General features: G+C 46.8%; 1 protein-coding gene and 1 pseudogene across 1 annotated transcript; one reads left to right on the forward strand and one right to left on the reverse strand.

Annotated features, from left to right (window-relative positions):
- Positions 1 to 780: 780 nt before the first annotated feature.
- On the forward strand, positions 781 to 1,400 carry LOC142432322 (troponin I, cardiac muscle pseudogene; annotated as a pseudogene).
- An 892-nt stretch (positions 1,401 to 2,292) lies between these two features.
- On the reverse strand, positions 2,293 to 19,684 carry LOC142431594 (very-long-chain 3-oxoacyl-CoA reductase-like). Its single transcript, XM_075536616.1, has 11 exons — positions 19,534 to 19,684; positions 18,193 to 18,239; positions 8,116 to 8,191; positions 7,818 to 7,928; positions 7,604 to 7,671; positions 4,545 to 4,589; positions 4,351 to 4,385; positions 4,079 to 4,160; positions 3,360 to 3,425; positions 3,026 to 3,175; positions 2,293 to 2,310 (listed from the first exon to the last, which is right to left on the reverse strand). Exons 1-11 carry the CDS (start codon positions 19,682 to 19,684, stop codon positions 2,293 to 2,295), a joined length of 849 nt encoding a protein of 282 aa, XP_075392731.1.
- Between the last annotated feature and the right edge of the window lie 2,700 nt (positions 19,685 to 22,384).

Genomic DNA, 22,384 nt, shown 5'->3' on the forward strand with positions numbered 1-22,384 from the left:
GCATAATTCAAGGGGTTTAGTAGGGAAGTTGGCAGGTTACCACAAACTAGGATTAGTAAGCAGTAAGAATGGTTATTGGTCACTGTCTAACTCCTTTACTTAGACAGCAGCCAAGTCTCTTTCTAGTTCGTGGATTCTCAACCACGTGGTCCCTTGACCTCTGCCTCTATGGGACAGAACCCAGGCTACTGTTCCGCCACTCAGTCTCATAGTCTTGGCCTTGCTCCTCTCTGTTCCCTTGCCTCAGCCTCTTGCACCTCTGTTCTCAACTTCTGATACTTCAGAGATCTTGACCATGCTGTTCATCCAATGGTGCTGGGCCTTCTCTCTGTGCCCGAGATGGCTCTTACACATAAAGTACTGGCTTTGATAGAGGATCATTTTATCTTTTACCTGACAACATGCCCAAGGAAACAAATGGGTGAATCGGTTCACAGCCTCTACTATGATCAAGTCCAAAAGCCACCTTAATCCTGTCCAGTAGCATTGCAGGCAGCTCTCACCAAAACAGGATTATAGCCACAGGCATAGAGTTATAACACATTGCATAAGTTATTGTTGCTAGAGGGGCCATATGAATTGATTGCGTCCTTAGTTTCAATTTTATCCTGCTGGGTGTTTGTTATTTTAAAATTATTTTTATTGGTCCTCAGCAAGGCTCCAACAACCAGGAGACAGAAACCTCCCCGGACCTCCAAGGTCACCTCCAGGGACGCCCCTCAGCTCACCCACTGTGAGCCCCTCACCCCCTTTCCTCCATCTCCAGACTCTGTTCTCAGCATGGCAGACGAGAGCAACGATGCGGTGGGGACTCGCGGCCCCCACCCGCCCCGTCTGACGTCGCTCCTCTGCCAACTACCGAGCCTACGCTACCAAACACCATGCCAAGAAAAAGTCTAAGATCTCTGCCTCCAGAAAACTGCAGTTGAAGATCCTGATGCTGCAGACTGAGAAGCAAGAGCTGGAACAGGAGGCGGAGGAGCAACACGGGGAGAAGGGGCGAGCCCTGAGTACCCGGTGCCAGCCTCTGGAGGTGGCCGGGCTAAGCTTCGCAGAGCTGCAGGATTTGCACGCGTGGATAAGGCGGATGAAGAAAGATACGACGTGGAGGCAAAAGTCGCCAAGAACATCACGGGGAGATCGCCGATCTGACCCAGAAGATCTACGACCTTCGGGGCAAGTTTAAGCAGCCCACTCTGCGGAGAGTACGGATTTCTGCAGACGCTATGATGCAGGCGCTGCTGGGGACTCGGTCTAAGGAGTCGCTGGACTTGCAGGCCCACCTCAAGAAAGTTAAGAAGGAGGACACTGAGAAGGAAAACCAGGAGGTGGGAGACTGGCTCAAGAACATCGATGCTCTGAGCGGCATGGAAGGCCGTAAGAAAAAGTTCGAGGGCTGAGCCCACGGGCCCTCTACCCTGGCCTCGAGGATGGCCCCCTGAGAAGTAAAGTCACTTCTCTCTGGAAAAAAAAATTATTTTTATTGAGAAATGACTCCAGGCTCTATAGCTCATGCTTTGAAAGTGTACACCATGGCCTTTTTATTAAAATCACAAAGTTGCGTGTGTAAATAGCTATAGTTATATACATTCCCCTCCAAAGAGCTATGTCCTTGACTCGCTGTCACATGTGAAATGAGGGGTTGAATGATCAATTATCAGGCATCAAAGAACAAATAGTCATACCATTGTGTGCCCACCTCCCTGATATGATCGCTGAAGACAAATGTGTACATAAGCAAATGTGGTGAAGAAAGTTGATGATGGTGTCCAGCTATCAAAAGCTATAGCGTCTGGGGTCTTAAAGGCTTGAAGGTAAACAAGCAGCCACCTAGCTCAGAAGCAACAAAGCCCACATGGAAGAAGCACACCAGCCTGTGTAAACACAGGGGGTCAAAGGGATCAGGTATCAAGCATCAAAGAACAAAAAATCACATCATTGTAAATGAGGGGGAGTGCAGAGTGGGGATCCAAAGCTCATCTGTAGGTAAGGGGACATCACTTTACAGAAGGGTCGCCTGGAGACCAGCCTGTCAGCGTGCAGTGTAGCAATGATGAAACATACAACTTTCCTCTAGTTCTTAAATGCTTCTACACACACACACACACACTATCATGTTCCCAATTCTACCTTACAAATCTGGCTAGACCATAGCATGTAGTGGTACAGATAGGAACCAGAAGCACAGGGAATCCAGAACAGATGATCTTTTCAGGACCAGTGGTGAGAGTGGTGATACCGGGGGTAGGTTCAATGCAAGATAAGGTAGAAAGGAAGAACCGATTATAAGATCTAAATATAACCTCCTCCCTGGGGGATGGACAACCAAAAAACGGGTGAAGGGAGGGAGACATTGGACAGTGTAAGACATGATGAAATAATACTAATTTATAAATTATCAAGTGTTCATGAGTAAGGAGGTCACGGGGAGGGAGGGGAAAAATCGGAGCTGATATCAGTGGCTCGAGTAGAAAGCAAATGTTTTGAGGATGATGAGGGCAACGAATGTACACATGTGCTTGACATATGATGGATGGATGGATGGATGGATTGTGATAAGAGTTGTATGAGCACACAATGAAATGATTTTTAAAAGAAAACAAAAAACTGTCGTTCTCCCAAAGGTCTAAATGTCAATTCCCAGCATCCAGTTTGGCTGCACTGGTCGGTCTGCACAGTTATTCCAAAATCCACAGTCCTGGGCCAGGATGTTGAAAACAGGAGCGGGCAGACCAGCCCCTACGTCTCCGTCACGCCTTCCCCTAGGCTTTTTCTTTGTAAGATGCCAGGAGTTTCAACATTTCTGACGCCCAGCGAGTGTGAAAATACCAGGAGGGAAGGAGCCTAATCAGGAAGCTCTAGGAAGGAGAAGGGACAGGGATCAGGACCCGCCTCCCTCTTTGGCATCTCAGCTCACCCACTCCCTGCCCAGCCCAGGGCGGGGGCTTGTTACACCCCCTCCACCCCCAAGGCCAGAGGACTCAGTACAGGGGCCATTCCCCAAGCCCTGCAGCCAGGAACGCACCTGCACCTCGTGACTGAGACACCCAGAGACGTGCGAGGAGAGGCCGAGGGTGTGCACCGCCTGCTCAGCCCAGTCTTGGGGATCTTTCACCAGTAATCCGGTTTCAGGGTTCTTAGTCAAGTTTGTGGAAACCACACCTGGGCTCACGGTCTGCAGGAAGGAGGAGGGTAAAGAAAAGGCGCTTCCCCTTCCTTCCTCTGGGGAGTCCCACCCCACTGGAAGCATCTCACCCACTGGGTCTCTGAGCTTCTTCCCATGAGGCCCCACCCTCTCTGAGACCACGCCCTCCAACTCCCTGCCCACTAGGAGTCCCCGCCCTCTGCTCCACCCACACCTGTATGGTGACCCCTTCAGAGAGGTACTCAGCGCCCACTGCAGCAGAGAATCTTTGCACAAAGGCCTGTGGAGGAGGAGAGAGAGGGAGGGTAATAAAATGTAAAGAGCCCTCCCCCCTCCCGTACTATCCTTTTTCAGAGCACCCTGCTGGTCAGGAAGCCCCAGGGTCCTGACCACACTGGTCATGGGGACACCAGATGTCTGCAGGTGGTGACCCATCCCACAGACCCACCCCCTTCCCTGTTACATCTGTCTCCTTGTCTCTTCAACCCTGGGTCTCCGTCCACTCTCCAGGGGCTCCTTGGATCCACTCTGTCTCTTCTCTTGACTACCAGCCCCAGTTTCTCGTCAAATACACAGTCCCGGCTCTGCCCTAGACATCTCCGTGATAGTGGGTGACAAGCTGCTAACTACACAGTGGTCAGTTCAAGCCCACCTGCTGCTCCTGGGGAGATGTAGCGCTGTCTGCTCCTTTAAAGAGTGACAGTCTCAGAAACCCGCAGGGGCAGTTCTCTCCATACTATAGGGTGGCTCTGGGTCAGAATCCATCCCCTGACAGGATGTTTTTGTCTGGATGAATAACCCGGAATCAAGGCCCAACTAACCCTCCCTTCTCAAGGTGCTTGCAGTCTACCCTTCAAGGCCTGAGGGAGGTGCTAATGGGAACATTCGGGTGTGGACAGCCCAGGTCTGGACTGGGTGTGTGGGCTCTGGTACCTTTGTGGCTGAGTAGACAGCAAGTAATGGCCAGGGGTGGTTTTCTGTTATGGAAGAGACATTGACAATGATCCCTCTGTGCCTGGAGAGAGAGCATTCTCTGTAGAGGAGTGACAGGCAGGCAGAGGGCAGGGGACAGGGCTTTCCCATCCCCACTCCTTGGGCAGAGTCCTTTAACTGGGACACATGGGAGGGAGGGGTGGAGCCGTGGGCAGGGCAGCTGGAGAATGGAAACAGTCTCGAGGTTGGCAGGGGAAGTGGCCGCCTCCTACCTGGAGACCATCTGGGGCAGGACAATTCTGGTCATCTGAGGAAAAGAGGGGTAGGGTGTGTCTTCCCCATTCCAGCCCCCTCACCCTGTACCCCCCCAGGAGATCCTCCCCCCACCCCTCTACTCAGGGTATTCTGGAAGCCCCCTTGGGTTCTCAGGATGGTCCTAGAACCACCCATCGTGGTCGGGCCTCACCTGCACCACGGACATCATGTTGCAGTTCACAGTATCCAAGAGCCTCTGAGGGATGGGAACGGGAAGTTCACTCAATCCCTTCCTCCCTTTGAGACCCACCTTTGCAAATTTCCTAACTTAGCATGGTTACATGACTGATTGTGTTGTCATGGCTGAGACTAGACACTTACATGACTTCAACAATTTCTACTCCTAGTGTCGTCCACGACATTCTCCTGGCTGTGTGGTTGTTCTCACCCTCATTCTGAAGAAGGGTCCCTCCCCCTGGGTTGTAAGGCTCATTTTTAAGATAAACCATTTTAGGAGGGGAGTGCGGAGTGGAGACCCAAAGCCCATTTGTAGACCCCTGGACATCCCCTTACAGAAGGGTCACGGGAAGGAGACTAGCCAGTCAGAGTGCGACGTAGCAACGATGAAACATACAATTTTCCTCTAGTTCCTAAGTGCTACCCCCCACTCCCACAATCATGATCCCATTTCTACCTTACAAATCTGGCTAGATCAGAGGATGTACACTGGTACAGATAGGAATTGGAAACACAGGGAATTCAGGACGGATGATCCCTTCAGGACCAGTGGTGAGAGTGGTGATACCCGGAGGATGGAGGGAGCATGGGGTAGAAAGGGCAAACTGATTATAAGGATCTACAAATAACCTCCTCCCTTGGGGACAGACAACTGAATAGTGGGTAAAGAGAGGGAGACCTCAGACAGTGTAAGACATGACAAAATAATAATTTATAAATTATTCAGAGTTCAAGAAGGAGGGGAGAGCAGCGAGGGAGAGGAAAAAATGAGGTGCTGATGCCCAGGCCTTAGGTGGAGAGCAAATGTTTTGAGAATGATGAGGTCAATGAATGTACAAATGTGCTTGGCACAATTGATGTGTGTATGGATTGTGATAAGAGTTATAAGAGCCTCGTATCTGAGTCACGGCACCTCTATAAAGATTTTTTTTAAAAGAGTTATAGGAGCCCCTAATAAAATGATTTTTTTTTATAAAAGAGAAAAACCAGTTCTTAGAAGAGGGAACCCTGGTGGCATAGTGGGGGAAGCGTTCAGCTGTTAACCACAAGGTCAGCAGTTTGAAATTCCTGCTCCTGTGAAGACTGACAGCCTCAGAAACCCACAGCCACAACTCTCCTCTGTTCTGAGGGTCCCCCTGAGTTGGCATCAACTCTAGGGCTAAAAATCACAACAACAAACCACCCACTGCCATCAAGTCCATGACGTCTCATCTTGACCTTAAGACAAGGTCGAACTGCCCCTGTGGGTTTCTGAGACTGTTACTCTTAACAGGAGTTGAGAGCCTCGTCTTTGTCCCTCAGAGCAGCTGATGGTATCAAACGTTGGAACGTGTAGTTAGAAGCCCAGTGCCTCAGTATCACGCCAGGGAGCTCCTTTCACTCAATGGCAGTGCGTTTTAATTTCTCCAAGGTAGCGCTTCCTTGAATTTTTTTAAAAGTAGTGTTGTATTGAATACTCAGAATTCTAACATCATCGCGTTTTAAAGTTAAGAATCTTTTTGTGCGCTTTCAGTGCAAGTGTGCTTGGCATAGGAGGTTCCCTTTCTTTGATGGTTTCTGTACAGCTCGCTCAGTGATGAGGGCTCCCATTTTCACAATCTGCGAGCCACAGTCTCTCCCTATGAGCGAGACATCAAGTGAGGAAACTCACCGACATCACACAACCTTGTGTAGAAGCAATCGACTGGGAATATGTTTTGCTCTGTATTCTTTCCCTAAAATGCAATTACACACACACACACACCAGGGGTCTTAACATTATTTTTAATTGCATTTTCCCATGAATTTTCTTGCAAAAAGGAAATATGTAAACAACCTCATGGTCATAGAGTGTGTCCTAATTAATAACTAGCCCAAAGGGAGAGTAGAAAGTCTTATTTCTCTCTAGTCGATTGGGTGGTGAGTTCAAACCACTGACTTTGTGGTTAAGCAGTTCAGTATAGTGTTCACTAAACCGTTAATGACATATATGTGTATATACATATTTATATTGAAAGCACATCCTGGTGTTGCCATTGGGAAGGGTTGAAGAGCTAACCTCAAGGTTGATTGTTCAAATCCATCAGCTGATCTGAGGAAGAATGTTGAGGCTGTCTGTTACCAGTAAGATTTTGCAGCCTAAGGAATGCTATGTGGGATATCTATGAGTTGAAACAGACTCAGTCGTAGTAGGCTGGTTTTGTTTTTACTTATATGAGAATTTATACACATGGAGCCACATATATGGATTTAACTAGAAAAATATGGTTCCAAATAAAGGTGTATAAATCCACACGTCCCAAATGGCACTCACTGACCTTCCCTGCAGGTAATTCAAGCCAGTGCCACTGAGTCACCTCCCACTCATACTCCCTGCTGTCAACTTCATTCCAATTCATCAGCAACCCTATGTGAGACAATAAATCCTTTTTTAATTAAAATTTTAAGAACAGCTTCTATTCAATTTAAGTCACATATCATACAATTCAATAGGTCAGAGATTGTACATCTTTACAGGAGCACACAGCCTCATTTTCCACCAGTGGAGCTGATGGTGGGTTTGAACCTTACTGTTAGCCTTCCAACGATTACCTCACAGTGTCCCTAGGCTTCCATGTGCATATAAATGTTTACATTCAGAAAGTAAAATTAAAAGGGGCAGAATCATTACTGGGCAATGAGTTGATGTGAATAGTGGTAGAATAATTTGCACAGGATTCCCACGACACGAGAATGTGATCAACGTCACTGAATTAGAAGTGTTGAAGTGGTGAAGGTGTTGTGGTGTACACAAGCACTTTCACTGCTATTAAGAAGATAAAAATGGGAATGGCAGAACCAGGCCCAAACTGAACAGTGGTACGGGCTTCACACTGCAGAAGCACTTCCCCCTCAGAGGGCCCTCAGTCACACCTCCAGCATCATAGACATGGACCTTCTACCACCACCTTCCCGCAGCTCCCCTTTTAACCAAGAGTGGGCATTGCCCAGGATTTCCAACAGAGGGCAGGACCGGGAGGACCAGGTGCGCCTGGGGAGCCAGGTGTCACTCACCTGGGCTGGGTTCTCGCGGTCCAGCAGTTTCCCCAAGCGCAGAGAGTAATTCATGCCCACATTGTTCACTGAACCAGAGGAAACCCATGGTTTTTGTCACTCCAGCAGTTCAGGAAGTGCAGTCCCCGGGAAGACTCAGGATCCAGCTGAACTTGGGGGTGATTGAGGGCTGCCTTCCCCTCTGCCCCTGACCCACCCAAACCATAGGACATACCCAGTACTCCAATCTCCAGGTCCTTCAGCCCTTCCTCAATGGCCCTGTAGATCTCCAAGCCCCCGGTGAAGTCAGCCTGGATGACACGCGTGTCCGTGCCATGAAGCCGCTCTAGGATGGAGACATGGAGCAAACCAGACCTTAAGCTTGTGCTGATCCCACCCTTGCTGCAGCCCCTTAACCTCCCGAGCCCCTGCCCCATCCATTGTCCCTACAGGGCTCTAGCTCCTGCCCCATTCCAACCTAGGTCTGGCCCATCCCCCACTGCTGCCCCAGCCTCCTGCCCCCTGGGTCTCACCAATCTCCTTTGCCTCCTTCTCCAGCTTGTTCATGTTTCTGCTGATGAGGACGATGTTCAGACCTCTCTTGGCGAACTACAGGGGGTGAAGGACGGGTTGATTAGTCGTGCAGTCATATGGACTGTGAGTCGTTGTGCTTACCATGTGGCAGGGACCCTGGGTCTGGAGTGGGCAAACGAAAGAATCACCAGCCTGCGGGCATTGAGAAGAACAGAACTGCATTGAGGAGAACAGAACTGGAGGCAGTGGAAGCAGCAGTGCAGAGAGCTTCCTGCGGAGTGAAGTGGCCAACAGAATCGCAGCTCAGGAAGTTCATGGGGTCTGGCTAGGCTCCCAATGCCCATGACAGACTTGGGTTTTAGTTCTCAAGGTCTCCATTAACTTCAAATATCCCTCAGCTCTATCTTTCCTTCATACCTTGATTCATTCAAAATGAGGTTCCCATGCACCTGCTTCTTGGGCAGTGTGGAGGACCACACTCTTGTCAATTTGTCAAAATGTGGTGGCTTGTGTGTTTGTGGACTTGGGCAGTATGACACTGGTATGTCGCACTCATGAAGGATGGGTGTCAGCTGAGCTTCCAGAGAGAACGGATCATGCAGAATGAATAGTTTGTCCGCTTCTGAGGACCTTATGAGTCCACAAAGTGATGAATTCAGCTGAATCCCCTTAGAGTGAGTGCCAGAGAGGAGCCCTCAGAATAAGACTGAGGAAGAGCTGCCGCCTCAAAGCCGAGTTGATCATCATGACGTGGATGGAGGGAAGCTTTCAGGACTTTCATTTGCTGATGAGGCACAACTCAAAATGAGAGGAAGCAGCTGCAAGTGTCCACTAATAATCAGAACATGGCAAAGATCTAGGAAAATCAGATCACCAAGAAGGAAAAGAAATGCAGAAAGATCTGCACAGTAGGCACTGTGAGCGGACAGGGACTGGTAGTGGCCATTCTGAATCAAACAGGCCTGGGTATTATTCTGCTGACAGTGACCAATGGAAGAGAAGTGGGGCCACGCATAAAATCAAGTGAATAAAAAAAAGAATAAAATATATATGTATAAAAAAAGAATTAAAAATCAAGTGAATATTTCAAGATCTGTTTGGAGATAATGATATCAGTGTTAATTTAATGTCTACACACCCCCAAGACACTCTGGTAAACACAATACAACTATCTTTAAACTTTGTACAAGATCCGGTCAAGCTAGTAGTGAACAAATCCGAGCATTCCACTTGAAATCCATCAAACGTACAATCAGGATGCAATAGTAAATATCGGTGATTAGCATGCAAACAGTGGAAACAAAGAGGAAGGGAAAGTGATGAGAAAGTATGGCTTCCATGACAAAAACATGAAGCTGGAGAAGGCAGAGAAAAATTTGCAAACCAACAATGTATTCCTTTCATTGACCTTTTACAACAACATGTACAGGAACTGTCCATGTGGAGTTGGCCAGGTGTAATACAGAAATCGAATGGACGCGTCTGTGGGAGAGACAATACCTCCAGAGTCTGATAATGTCACCTCTACAGTAGGCCATAGAGATATATACACTTTCATTATGAAGGGATTTTAAGCTCTCACTTAATCATAGCCCTAATCTAGGAGCAATTTGTTCTTGTGTTGTGGCCCCTGCTCGATATTAACCCTCACGAAGAAAACACTGAAGATATGGGCATAGAACACAGTGTGGTGAAGAAATCGGATGGTGCCCGGCTATCAGAAAGGATAGTGTCTTATGACTTGTCTTAAAACACGCAGCCATGTCAAGTGAGGTTTTGGCTAAGTCCACATGGAAGAAGCACAAAAGCTTCTTCCAGAGATCAAAGAAATGTTAATAATAATAATGGATGACCAGAGGAGGGATTGTATTAGAGATTGACCCGTGAGCACCTCATTTAAAAGGCAAAGGTTAGCAGTGACAGCCCAGAACCCATTTATTTGCAGGGTCCCCGAGTAGATGAAGCCTCCACTGAATGCCTTCTGATCTCTGACCAAGGATGGAGACAATCTTGTCCTCAGGCAGAGTTTCTGGGACAGTAGATTGCTTCTCTACCTTGCTGGTCAGCCCAGGGAGAGGCAGTCTCACCCTTAGGCACTGACCTAGATGGATTCTTGTGGAGGGCCCTGTACTGGGGACAGTAGAGGGGTCTAATTCTCCTGAGTCATGAGTTGAAAGTGCTTGGTTGAAATACCATGGACCAATCTTCTCAGCCCTCTGTTTCATGTTGTGTGTAATGTTCCTGCCTCTGTAATCCCACCTGTCATTGTGAGGCCTTGGTTGGGCACCAATCGTGCTTTTGTGACAGGTTGCTTTGCCCTCCCGTTCCCTATTGACCTGTCTTTCCAATTGTGACCCCTCCGGTGTCATCTTAACCTCCGGCTAATGGTCTCCCTCTTCTGGATGATGCATCTGCACTGTTGTCACTTTTGAGACATAATAAATGTTCTCCTTAAACAAGCAAGGAAGAGCAAGGGAATGGAGTTCAAGGCCAGGGATCAAGTGTGGAATGGACCATCCATTGCTCATATGCAAGTTTAGGCTGTCTTTTCACACAGTCATATTTCAGGTTCCTCTGTGCCCATTGTAATAAGGTCCAGGGAGCACTTTGGGACTTTCAGACTATACTCTGCTTCTCTATGACCACTGCCCATGGTCATCTCACTCACTCAAATTCAGGATTTCAAATGCTCAGCAGTAGAAGTCTCACATTCCATGAAGGAGATCCAGGTTCAATTCCTGGCTAAGGCAACCCCGATGCAGCCACCGCTTGTCTGTCTATGAAGGCTTGCTTGTTGGTGGAAGCCTGGACAAGTTTCAGAGCAGCTTCTAGACAAACAAACTCTACACGATGCTACCATTATGCTTCAATGGCTAGAAACTGCCTTTCTAAGAGCAAGACCAAGATGACGATGTTCATTCTTCTTACTTCTAGTCCACATCACATTGAAGTTTTAGTCATTGCAATAAAACAAGAAACGGAAACAAAAGACATACCGATCAAGAAGGGAGAAACAAATCTCTGCTCATTTTCACGCACAGTGACCCTATAGAACAGAATAGACCTGCCCCCTCCGGGGAGGGGCTTCAGAGGCTGTAAATCTTTAAGGGAGCAGAACGCCTCATCTTTCTCTCCCAGAGCACTTGATGGCCTCATGGGTAGCAGCCTAAGAAGAAATCCACTGTGTCACAAAGACACCTTCCTGTGCTCACAGATGACGGGAATATCTACCCAGCAATTCCCTTAAACAAACGAGCTGTCACGGAGTCCATTGTGATTCATGGTGATCCTGGTGATCAGAATAGAACTGCTTCCTAGGCACGGTACAATCGGTCGCTTTTCTATGGTCTTCCTAGTCACGGTCTTGTAACTCTCACCAAATAATTGGACTATTACGGTATGATACTTGGACAGTTAACCTCCCTCTGGACCCAATCTGAATTTGCTCTAGGCTCAACTATGTCTCGTTTATTCTACAACAGGACTTTTTTCCCCTAGTTTTTTTTCCCAATCGTGTTGGTGGTCTTTTTGTTCTTCGTCTTTATTTTCATCTAAATATAATGATGATTATCGTTTTCTTTTTTCTGTTTCATACCACTTTTGTTCTATTTTGTTTTTCTGTTAGTTTTACCAGTTTATCAGGCACAGAAAAAGTGGATGCATGGAGACAATGACTTTATTGGAGACGGGGGTTGTGGGGAGTGGGGAGGTGGGAGGGACTGGGGAGCAAACAATGAATGTGAGAAAGGTAGAGGGAGCATTAGAACTGATGATGATGGATCTACAATGCTTTTGAAAAACAATATAATTATGAAAGTGTATGATATATCAATATTATTTCAGATAAATTATTGGGGGGAAAATCAAAGTTGACCACAGGTGAAGAAGGAAGCATTTTTGCTTAAGGGCATTGAGTTTATGTTCATGGTGGTGTCACAATTAGGAAAAGAATATCAATAATAGTTGTGCGACATGAAGAGCCTAATCAATGGTAATGAATTATACACAAAGACGTTGTTGAACTGGAGAATGCTTTCTAGTGTATATTCTTGCCACAATGAAAATAAAAAGCCAATTACACAAATAACGATGAATACAAGACAGAAGGAGATGTTCTCAAATGGATTGTGGTAGTGAGTGTACAACTCTGATTTGATGGAACTTTGAATTGTGCGACATGTGGATGAAGTGCCAGTAAAACTTTACCAAAAAAATGTTTCGTTTGTTGTCCTCAGGTGCCATCGAGCCTGTTCCTATCCGGCGACCCCCTGTGAACAGAATGAAACACTGCACACTCCTGCACCATCCTCAGAATGATTGTTGTTTTTGAGCCCATCTGTGCCGCCAAGGTGTCAATCAGTCTTGTCAGAGGCCTTTCTCTTTCTCGCTGCCCCTCTACGTTACAAAGTCTGATGTCCTTCTCTAGGGACTGGTCTCTTTTGACAACCGTAGCAAAGTAAGAAAAAGCCTTGCCGTGCTTGCTTCTAAGGAGGATTCTGGCTGTCCTTCCAAGACAGATTTGTTTCTTCTGTTGGCAGTCGATGGCATTTTCAATCTTCCCCAGCACCATCATTCAAACGCATCGATTCTTTTCCATTTTTCCTTAATCAATGACCAACGTGTGCATGCATATGAGCTGATGGAAAATTCTTGATCTTGGGTCAGGCCCACTCTAGTCCTCCAATTAACACCATTGCTCTTCACTACTTTAAAGAAGTCTTGTGCAGATTTACCCAATGCAACCCATTCTTAGACTTCTTGATGGTACTTCCAAGCCTAAATGCAGCCTGAATTTCTGGCAGCTCCCTGTGAATGTATGGCTGCAATTGTGGTTGAATGATATTCAATAAAAGTTTTATTTGCATGGGCTATCTATGATATTTTTTATTTTTTTGTTTTTTGATATTGTTTTATAATGTATGCATTCTGTTGGGTCATTGTTCTGTGGAATGGGGAGAGATACTGATCTCTTCTTTGGAGCGGATATAAATATGAATCTCGTGAACAGGTAACTGACTTCCCATTTTCTTGGCATAAGTGAGTGCTTCCAGTGTTTTATCAGCTCCCTGAAACATTGTATTCTGTCAGTTCCTAGAGCCTTGATTTGGCTCAATGGCTTCAGTACAACTTGGGGTTCTTCCTTCAATAGCATCAGTTCTTGATCATATGCTACCTCCTGAAAAGGTTGAATATCGACTAGTTCTTTTTGGTAGAGCGACTCTCTCATCTTTCCATCTTCTCTTGCTGCATTCTGCACGATTCAATGTTCTGGCCACAGAATCTTCATTATGGCAATGCAAGGCTTGAGTTTCCCTCCACAGTTCTTTCCGTTACTGATATGCTCACAGTGGTCTCCATTCTTAGGTTTCTCTCACGCTAGGACTTTGCAAATCTCACTATAATACTTTGTCTTCTCAAACTGCCCTGTGAAGGGTTCTGCTTAACACATTTACGTCATCCCTTCCATTTGCCTAAGCTGCTCTAATATTAATAGCATGTTTCACAGTGTTTCCTGACATCCACTTTGACGCTTTATTTCTTTTCTTTTCTGCGTGTGTCTTTCTTCTCCCAACAATTTTATTGGCACACAATTTACATATTATCTGATCGAATAGTTCAATCGTTCAATCACATCAAGGGGAGTTGTACAGTCACTATCACATCTCTCTTAGAGACTCCCAAACCCCCCACCCCGTGATTAAATTGCCCTTGAGCTGAGTTGCGCAATCACAGTGGTTCTTGTGGTCATTCCCACATTCGTATTGACTCCAGAAATCCCTTCTCCTTCCTCATCACCCATCGCCCACCTGTGCATTCCCTATAACACCTTGTATCAGTTACTATCACTATACACCCACGCCTGTGCTTCACAGCTGGGAAATGGAAAACAATGAAAGTCAGAACGCAGTCAGGAAGTAAGGATAAGCTCCTATTAGTATAAAGAGAAAAATACCAAAAAATGCTCAAGACGGAAAAGACCCTCATCGACATGCAAAAAGCCAGGGAAGACATTTCTGTCATGGAACAACTAAGCAATACTTGTACTCAGTACAAATTCAGATGGTGTGGATTTCCTTTTTAATGACCTTCTGTCTCCTTCATGAACGAGGTTCTTCTTGTCATCTCATCGTCAGGTCTTCTGAATCCAATATATCAAATTTGTCCTTGAAATGGTCTCAAAGTTAGGTGGGATATACTCCAGCTTGTATTTTGACTCTCGTGTATTTCATTTTCTTCCATTTCAAAGGAGCCATTGGCGGTCAGTTCCACAGTTGGCTCCAGGTCTTGTTTTAGTTCCTGATATTGAGCCTCTCCATCATTTCATCACACAGATGCAGTCAATTTATTTTTGTGCATTCCACCTGAAGAAGTCACCGTGTATAATCACTGTTTGGCTTATTGAAAAAAAAATATATTTTTGATGAAGAAGTGATTGGTCTCACAAAATTCTGTCATGTAATCTCCAGCTTGTTTCTGTCATCAAGGCCATATTTACCAACACTGTCCCTTCCTCTTTGATCCCATCTTTTCTGTTAAACTCGCCACTACTTATCAATGCATCTTGAGTGCATGTTGGTTTTATTTCAAGATGAACATGTTGGTAAATTTCATCCGTTTCCTCGTCACTAGGTTTGGAATGACAGTTGTATGGACCGCTTTCCTGGTGTATGGATAGGTGTGGTGTTTTCCTTTCGCAGACAGGGTTGTGCTTCAACAGATCTTGAGGTGTCCTTTTTCCTAAATTTGTCATTCCTCACAAACTGAGCCAGATAACTGTCTGATTCCAGCTGCCAATCCATTTCAGCTCACTAATGCCTAGAATACCGATCTCTACATGGTCTACTTTTGGTGACTTCCAATTGTCTTAGAGTCAGTCTTTGTACATTTTAAGTTCCAATTATTAGGGTTTGCAACGGTCTCTGCTTATTTCAAGTTGTTCCCCATCAGCAAATGAAGGCTCTGAAGGCTTCGCTCCATCCACATCATTAGGGTGCACTGTGCTTTAAGAAGGCAGCTCTTCCTCGGTCACGTTTTGAATGCCTTCCAATCCAAGGGGCTCATTTTCTAACACTGATTCTTATGATGTTCTGCTTCTGGTCACGAGGCACTCGGTGTGTAACAATGTATCACTGCGGTGCATCAGGCTCTCAGTGACTAATTTCAGAAGTAGACCGCCTATTCCTTCTTGGTTGTCTGTTCTTAATCTGGATGCTCTGCTGAAACCTCATCACTTTGGGTCAACCGGATGGTGTTTGAAACACCTGGTGACATAGCTTCCAACATAACAGCAAAGCCCAAGCCACCAGAGTATGACACACTGACAAGTGGTGGAAAGACTGGACAGGGTGATGCAAAGAGGCCTTGTGGTCCGACAGGGGAACTGGAGAGCTCCCTGTTAACTTAAATAAGATACGCGGCACCATGTTTGAGGTTCTGGGATCATGCAAATAAGTTCCATGAAACCCCAGTGAAGGGGTGCTTCATTTTTGTGATCCTGCTAGGCTTATCATGACCTCCCCAAGGTACACAAAAGAACTAAGGAGGGACTTTGGCATAAGTACAGTTGTCACCTGGTTACCCTGGTGGCCAAAGTGGATTACGATTTGGACTGGTAACCTCAAGGTGGGCAGTCCACACCCACGAGCTGCTCGAAGGCAGAAGCTAAGGGCTTTCTGCTCCCATACAGATTGACAGCCTCATAAATCCTTGTGCGCAGGTCTACTCTGCCTTGATGGGTTGCTATGAGTTGAAAGGAGCCCTGGTGGTGCGGTGGTTATGAGTTGGGCTGCCATCTGCTTGGTCAGTAGTTCAAAACCATCAGCAGCACCTTGTTAGAAAGACGGGGCTTTCTACTCCCATAAACAGTTACAGTCTCAGCAACCCACAAGGGGCATTATGACACAGCACTGACTAGATGGCAGTGAGTTTTGAGCTCATGAGTTGGAATTGCTTCCAGGTGTCAGGAAATCAAATGATGTATTTCAGTAGGTAAATCAGTTGCACAAGAACTTATGTGCAAAGCATTAGAGAGCTAAGGTGTCACTGTAGGGGCTAATGTGCATTGGAACTGGTGTGTTCAGTCTCCTTGTATGCATGTGAAACCTGGACAATGAATCGATGCCTTTGAAATATAGTGTTGGTGAAGAATGATGGATGTATACTGTGGACCACTGGACCATAAACAAATATGTACCGGAAGAAATATACTATGAGTGATATGATATATGTATTAAATCCAAATGAATAATAAATTAAAAACAAGTATAGCTGGATTGCACCTTAGAAGTGTGGGTGCTGAGACATCACTTTGGTACTTTGGATGCCTCTACAGGACAGAGCAGTTCCTGAAGAAGGACATTGTGGCAGTCACCTTATCTGGTGTCAATTTAAGGATTAAGAGTGTAGGGGTGGAGTGTAGGCTGTCAATCTGGGGATAGCCAATCAGACTTCTGTGTGGGCATGGCCTTCTCTGAGAATTCCAGAAAATCTAGGACTTCCTCCTTGGTGGCAAAAGACACTTCTCTCTCTCTGCCACACCCTGGGAGATATTGCGGAAGACAAGCCACATGGACGCAACCAGACCTCGGAAGCCGGAGAAGCCACAGAGAGACCCCTGCCAGCGCTGAGATGTTTCCAGTGACACTGGATCCGAAGACTTTCTACCCACTGGACTGTGAGCATCCTGCATTGGGCATCATTGCATGCATTTCATGAGTCTGAAGAGGACTTTATAGATTGATATCAGACATAATGGGCTAATATTGGACTTGTGGACTTGATCTGGACTGGGCTGGATGTTTTCTCAATGTTCAGTTACTCTTGTATATAAATCTCTTTCTTATACACATATGTGGGTTTATGAATTTGTTTCTCTAGCCTACCCAGACTAACACAGACATCAATCTTGATAAAGCAGAGGTCAGCCAATATGAGAGTGGCCCTCAGTGATATACATGGACACGGTGGCTGTAACCACAACTCATACCTCGTGTCTTTGTGAAGATGGAGCAGACTGGACACTGTTTCCTTCTGTGCACCTGGACTTGCTGTGGGCTGAAACCACCTAGACAACATCTAAGAAAACACCAGAAAGGGACACTGGTTGTGCCACGATGAAGTACTTGGCTGCTGGCCAAAGGTTGGAGGTTCAAACACACCCTCTGCTCTGCAAGAGAAACCTGTGGCCATCTTTCTAGTCTATTCTGTTGTGTTCATTCCACTGCATTTAATTCCACTCGACTCCACTATACTGTAAAACACTCCATTGGTGGCGAGCAAATGTTTTGAGAATGATGAGGCCAATGGATGTACAAATGTGCATTACATGATTGATGTATGTATGTGATTTAAAAAATACTCCATTACAGTATAGAGCACTCCTCTCCACGCCACTCCATTCCCCTCTATCCCATTACAATCCACTCCACCGCAGTCTATTCCACTGAAGACAGTACACTCCAGTCCATTCCACTATGTTGCACTTCCCTCCTCTCCATTCGATTCTATACTCCATGAGGTTTGGGGGCTGTGATAATTTGACCCTTTTGGCCAAGTTTACTTGTGAGATGCCAGAGAACAAACACTTATTTGGGTGTGTTACAAGAACCCACCTTCCAGGTAGTAGCTCAGTTTCTTTTTAACCCTTTGCACCACCTAGGGACCCACCACTAAGACCCAGTGTTATAGAGGGGATTCCACGCCTAGTAACCCGATTGGAAAGAGTAGATCGGCTCACTGTGAGTTTCCGAAGCTGTCAAACTTAAGGGAGCATCCCACTCCAGGGAGCATCTACTGGCTTGGAACTTCAGATCAGGTGTGGTTGGCAGCTCAACAGGTAACCGTGAGGTGTGGAGTGGGGTGGGGTGGGTCTATGCATTTTGAGTGACTGTGGAGGGAGAAGGGGCAGTAGAGTGCAGTGTAAGCACTGTCCTCAGTCTAGGCGCTGTAGGAAAGGAGTCAAGGAGAAGTCTGAACCAGACAGGCCAAGCACATAGCAGAGGCTCAGTCATAGCAAAGGTGTGGCTGGCAGACCCCACAAGCTCCCTCTCTCCTACCCTGTGCCAACCCCAGCTTACCTGGTGTGCGTAGGCCCGGCCTATGCCATCCGTGGCTCCTGTCACCACTGTGGAGAGAAGGAAATGTTAGGCCCGAGTGACCCCAGGCTCCGGCTGCTCCAACAGCACGGGGCCCTCTGCCTGGGCTGCAGCTCAGCTCGCCCCAGAACCTTCCCACCATTACCCACGCCCACCTAGTCCCCTCCTCCCTCCTCTGCCCTGTTCTCCTACACAAGCTCCCAAACCCAAAACCCTAACCCTCTGCCGTGGCATCCTAGGGACATATTGGGTTACAATTTGGACCCTTCACCTGAAGATGGGCAGTTCAAACCCAGCAGCTGCTCCTTGTCGGGAGAATGGTGAGCTTCCAGCCTGGGAAGCTCCACAGAAGCAGTTCTGCTCTGCCCCATAGAGTGACTGTGAGGCAGGAGTGCCTCCTGCTGGCAAGTTTGGTTTGGACGGGTTCCAGGGGGGTTATTTCCATTCAGACTCCACATTCCCAAGAGACACAGGAGAACTGCTCCCAAGGCTTTCCATGGCTGTGAGCTTGGGTTGGTGTTACTCGCCAGTAAGCATTAAATGGACAACCTCAACATCAGTGGTTTGAACCCACTAGCCTGGGAGAAGGATGAGGTTGTCTGCTCCTGTAAAGATTGACAGCCTCCTCGGCTCAATATAGGATCACTGTAAGTCAGACTGCACACCAGGGCAGTGGCTTTAATCTTCCTTGTGGGTCAGCCGTTGGGCTGTGAACTGAAAGGTGGACTGTTCAAACCCACCAGCTACTCTGCCGAGGGAGGAGGACGCTGTTCCTGTGTTCCTGTGAATACGTGCAGTCTCACAAACCCCACATTCTGCTGCTTGGAAACAGAATAAACTCCGTGCCTTAGGCTTGGTTTGGAGACTGGAAATCTTTACTCAGTAGGCTGGTGGCCAAATAGGTTGCTCACTTCAAGGGCATCAGTTTCAACCACTGACTCAGGGGGAGAAAGTGAGGCTGTCTGCTTCTCTAACGCTGTACCTACCGTCTCAGAAACCCTAGGTTCACATCTCCTCTGTCCTGTAGGGTCTCTAAGAGTGGTCATCATCTGGCTGGCAGTGAGTGTGTGCGAATCTTGACAGAAACAGAGGCCACCTCATTCTCCCCTGGAGCAGCAAGTGGGTCAAAACTTGATCCACCTCAACTCACCTGCTCCACTCACTGTACAGGTGCAGGTTGGGAGAGAGGGGCTGGTGCCTCCTTGCCCAGGTCCTGCCACCCTTCATGCCTCTTGCTTCATGGACCTTCCCTCCACCCTTGCCCCTTCCAGCTGTCCAGCTTCATCCCTACTTCCACTCTCCCAGTGCCAAACCCTCACCTACCTGCCCAGGCTCCCTGTGCCCGGATCCAAGGGTCGCCCCGACAAGCCCAGGGCAGTAGATAGACATAGACCAGGCGGCCCACTCCCCACACCACCCCCAGAAGAAGCCATGCAGTGGTGAGAGCACCCAGTGCACGGAGTGGGTCCCACATCACAGGTGCGGTGGCCACCAAAGTCGGACTCTAACAGGAAACCTGTCCTACAGGGTGAGATTCCATTAGGGCAGTGATTTCTCCAGAGCTTGCTTTGATAACACCTCTAGGAAGCCTGCCTTACAGCCACGTCCCTTTCACAAGCCACGCCCTGCCTCACTCCCACTCTGGTGTCACTGGACTCCAAGGCCAGGCCCCGAGGGAACGAAGCCACAGCTCCATGGCTCAAGGCCAGGGCCAGAGGAACTCACTCTGCAAGGCCCCCTTGTAGGACTACTGTAGCAGCCTTACTGTCCATGGGGGTGAATTTAATAGGACCTCTCACTGAAGGCTGGGGAAAGCAATTGGCTTCAGGTATTGACAGAACATTCAAGAAAGTTCTATATACTCAGTAAACACTGTGACCTCCCCCTCCACTATTCCAAGGGATTTGGAAGCCAGCTATCCTGCCCAGTGAAGAGATCCATGACTGTGCGCATTCCAAAGAGGGGTCACACACAGAATTCGGAACTCCGTCCGTATTACTAATGGCCTCACACTCATGCAAAATTTTGATGAAGATCATTCTCAAATTGTTGCAGCAGTTCATGGAAAGGGAATTGACAGAAATTCAAGCTCGATTCAGAGAAAGACCTGGCTTGAGAGCTATGGCTGACACCAGATGCAACTTGGCTGGAAGCCAAGAAAATCAGAGGGATGTTTCCTTCTCTTTCACCGACTCTGTAAAGACGATTGATGGTGTGGGTTAAAACAAGCTATGGATAACATTGAGAACACTTCTCTGTGTTCATGTGGAAGCTACATGAGACAAGAGGCAGTTCTAACACAACATGGGGTTGCGGCATGGTTTAAAATCTGGAACGATCTGGGTGCACAGCCGAAAGGATTTCAGAACACAAACGGAGAGACAGTTGCACAGCTAGGTCTATTGTAGCAATTTCTATAATAGCAAAAAGATGCGAACCGCGGAAACTCTGATTGTAGAGCGAGGGATGAACCAATGGTACATTAAACAATGAAATAGTATGATCGGTAAAAATATGGGCACTGCGCACCACAAGACATGGGCAAAGCTAGAGATCCTTATGCTTCATAAACTTGGGGAATCTTAGATTCAATAAAAGTATTTCATGACATGATCATTATAAGGAGAAAAAAAATTAAGAAAAAGAAAAGTAGTTTTCACATCGAAGGACAAGACTCTGAAGTCCCAAAGGAAGCCATTGATGGAGAGGGGACAGGAGAATGCAGGGACAGGAAATCATGGATGGGGGAGAAATGGGGCAAGGGGGGTGGGGAGAACCACACAAGACCCTTGAAAATACCACCACTTGGGTCAAGTGCATTTCAGCCTTCACAGACACATCCTGTTCTCCTTCGGTGACCCTACTGGTATTTGAAATACTGACAACAAAGCTTCCAGCATCACAGCAACACACAAGGCACCATAATGAGATGCATGGACACTCAAGTGGGGGTCCTCTATCCATTGGGCTTCCCTGAGTTAGCAACAAACTCTCCAGCACTGGGTTTGGTTTGAATTTTGCTTCTCTGTCTGAGATACTGTTTGGACTAATACCGGAAGCAGGTAGTCTGGCAAACATTGCTGAATGTTCCCAAGACACTCACTACCACTACCTATTTTTGCTTCTAGACCAATAAGTAAACTTAAATGTGAGAGAGCCTTACAAGGTGGGAGCCAAGAAGAGGTATGTTGTTGTTCAGCTCTGAACCACAGTGACCTTATGCACAACACACTGAAACCCTGCAAGGTCCTGAGCCATGCTCACCATTGTTCCTCTGCTGGAGCTCATTGAAGCCAGGGGTACGACCCTTCTTTTTGAGGGCTTTTCTGGGTCGTTTTTTTTTCCCCCTCTACTTTACCACACATCATTCCGACAGGTCTCACCTGACAACATGTCTAATATATGTAACAGAAAGTCTTGCCATCTTTGCCTCTAAGGAGCACTCTGGCTGTACTTCTTCCATGACAGATTGGTTTTTCTTTTTTGCAGTTAGACACTCCTAGAATTTTTTAACTTGTGTGAACAGAAAGGCAGGGAATATGTGTGAGAATAACTTTTAAGGGTGTGGGATTGTGGTACAAGGAACCTAAGGCTTGGTCCGTCTACATTTATTGATCTGGGACTTTAAGCACAGATTCTTCGTTCAATGTTTCATCTGGAGAGGGTAGGAAAGGACCTCATAGCTTATTTGGTTGGTTCACGGAATCATGGACTATGTGGTGACCCCCACCTCACACGAAATCAAGTTAAAGTACTAGACTTGCCCTGGATACTCACTCACTGCTATTGAGTCAATTTTGACTCATAGAGACCCCGTAAGCCAAGGTAGAACTGCCCCTGTGGGTTTCCCAGACTGTAATTCTTTTTTTTATTTTTTAATCATTTTATTGGGAGCTCTTACAGATATTTTCTCCTCCTGTACCTTCAGGGAATCATTACTCCCATTACTGTTTCCAAAGGGTTTATCTATCTTGGATTTCATACATCAACGATCTTAATTATACAAACGAACATAAACAGGTCTAATAATATTAATGAAGTAAAACTAGCATCACAATAGTACAGGAAGGAAATATTAAAGACCTAGAGGATAATAGTTTTGTGTATGACCCGTGCTATACTGTGCCCTGGATATAGCATCCCTTCCCTGTGGCCCTTTTGTGAGGGACTGTCC

Source organism: Tenrec ecaudatus, chromosome 18, assembly GCF_050624435.1.
Source record: "Tenrec ecaudatus isolate mTenEca1 chromosome 18, mTenEca1.hap1, whole genome shotgun sequence".
NCBI lineage: Eukaryota > Metazoa > Chordata > Mammalia > Afrosoricida > Tenrecidae > Tenrec > Tenrec ecaudatus.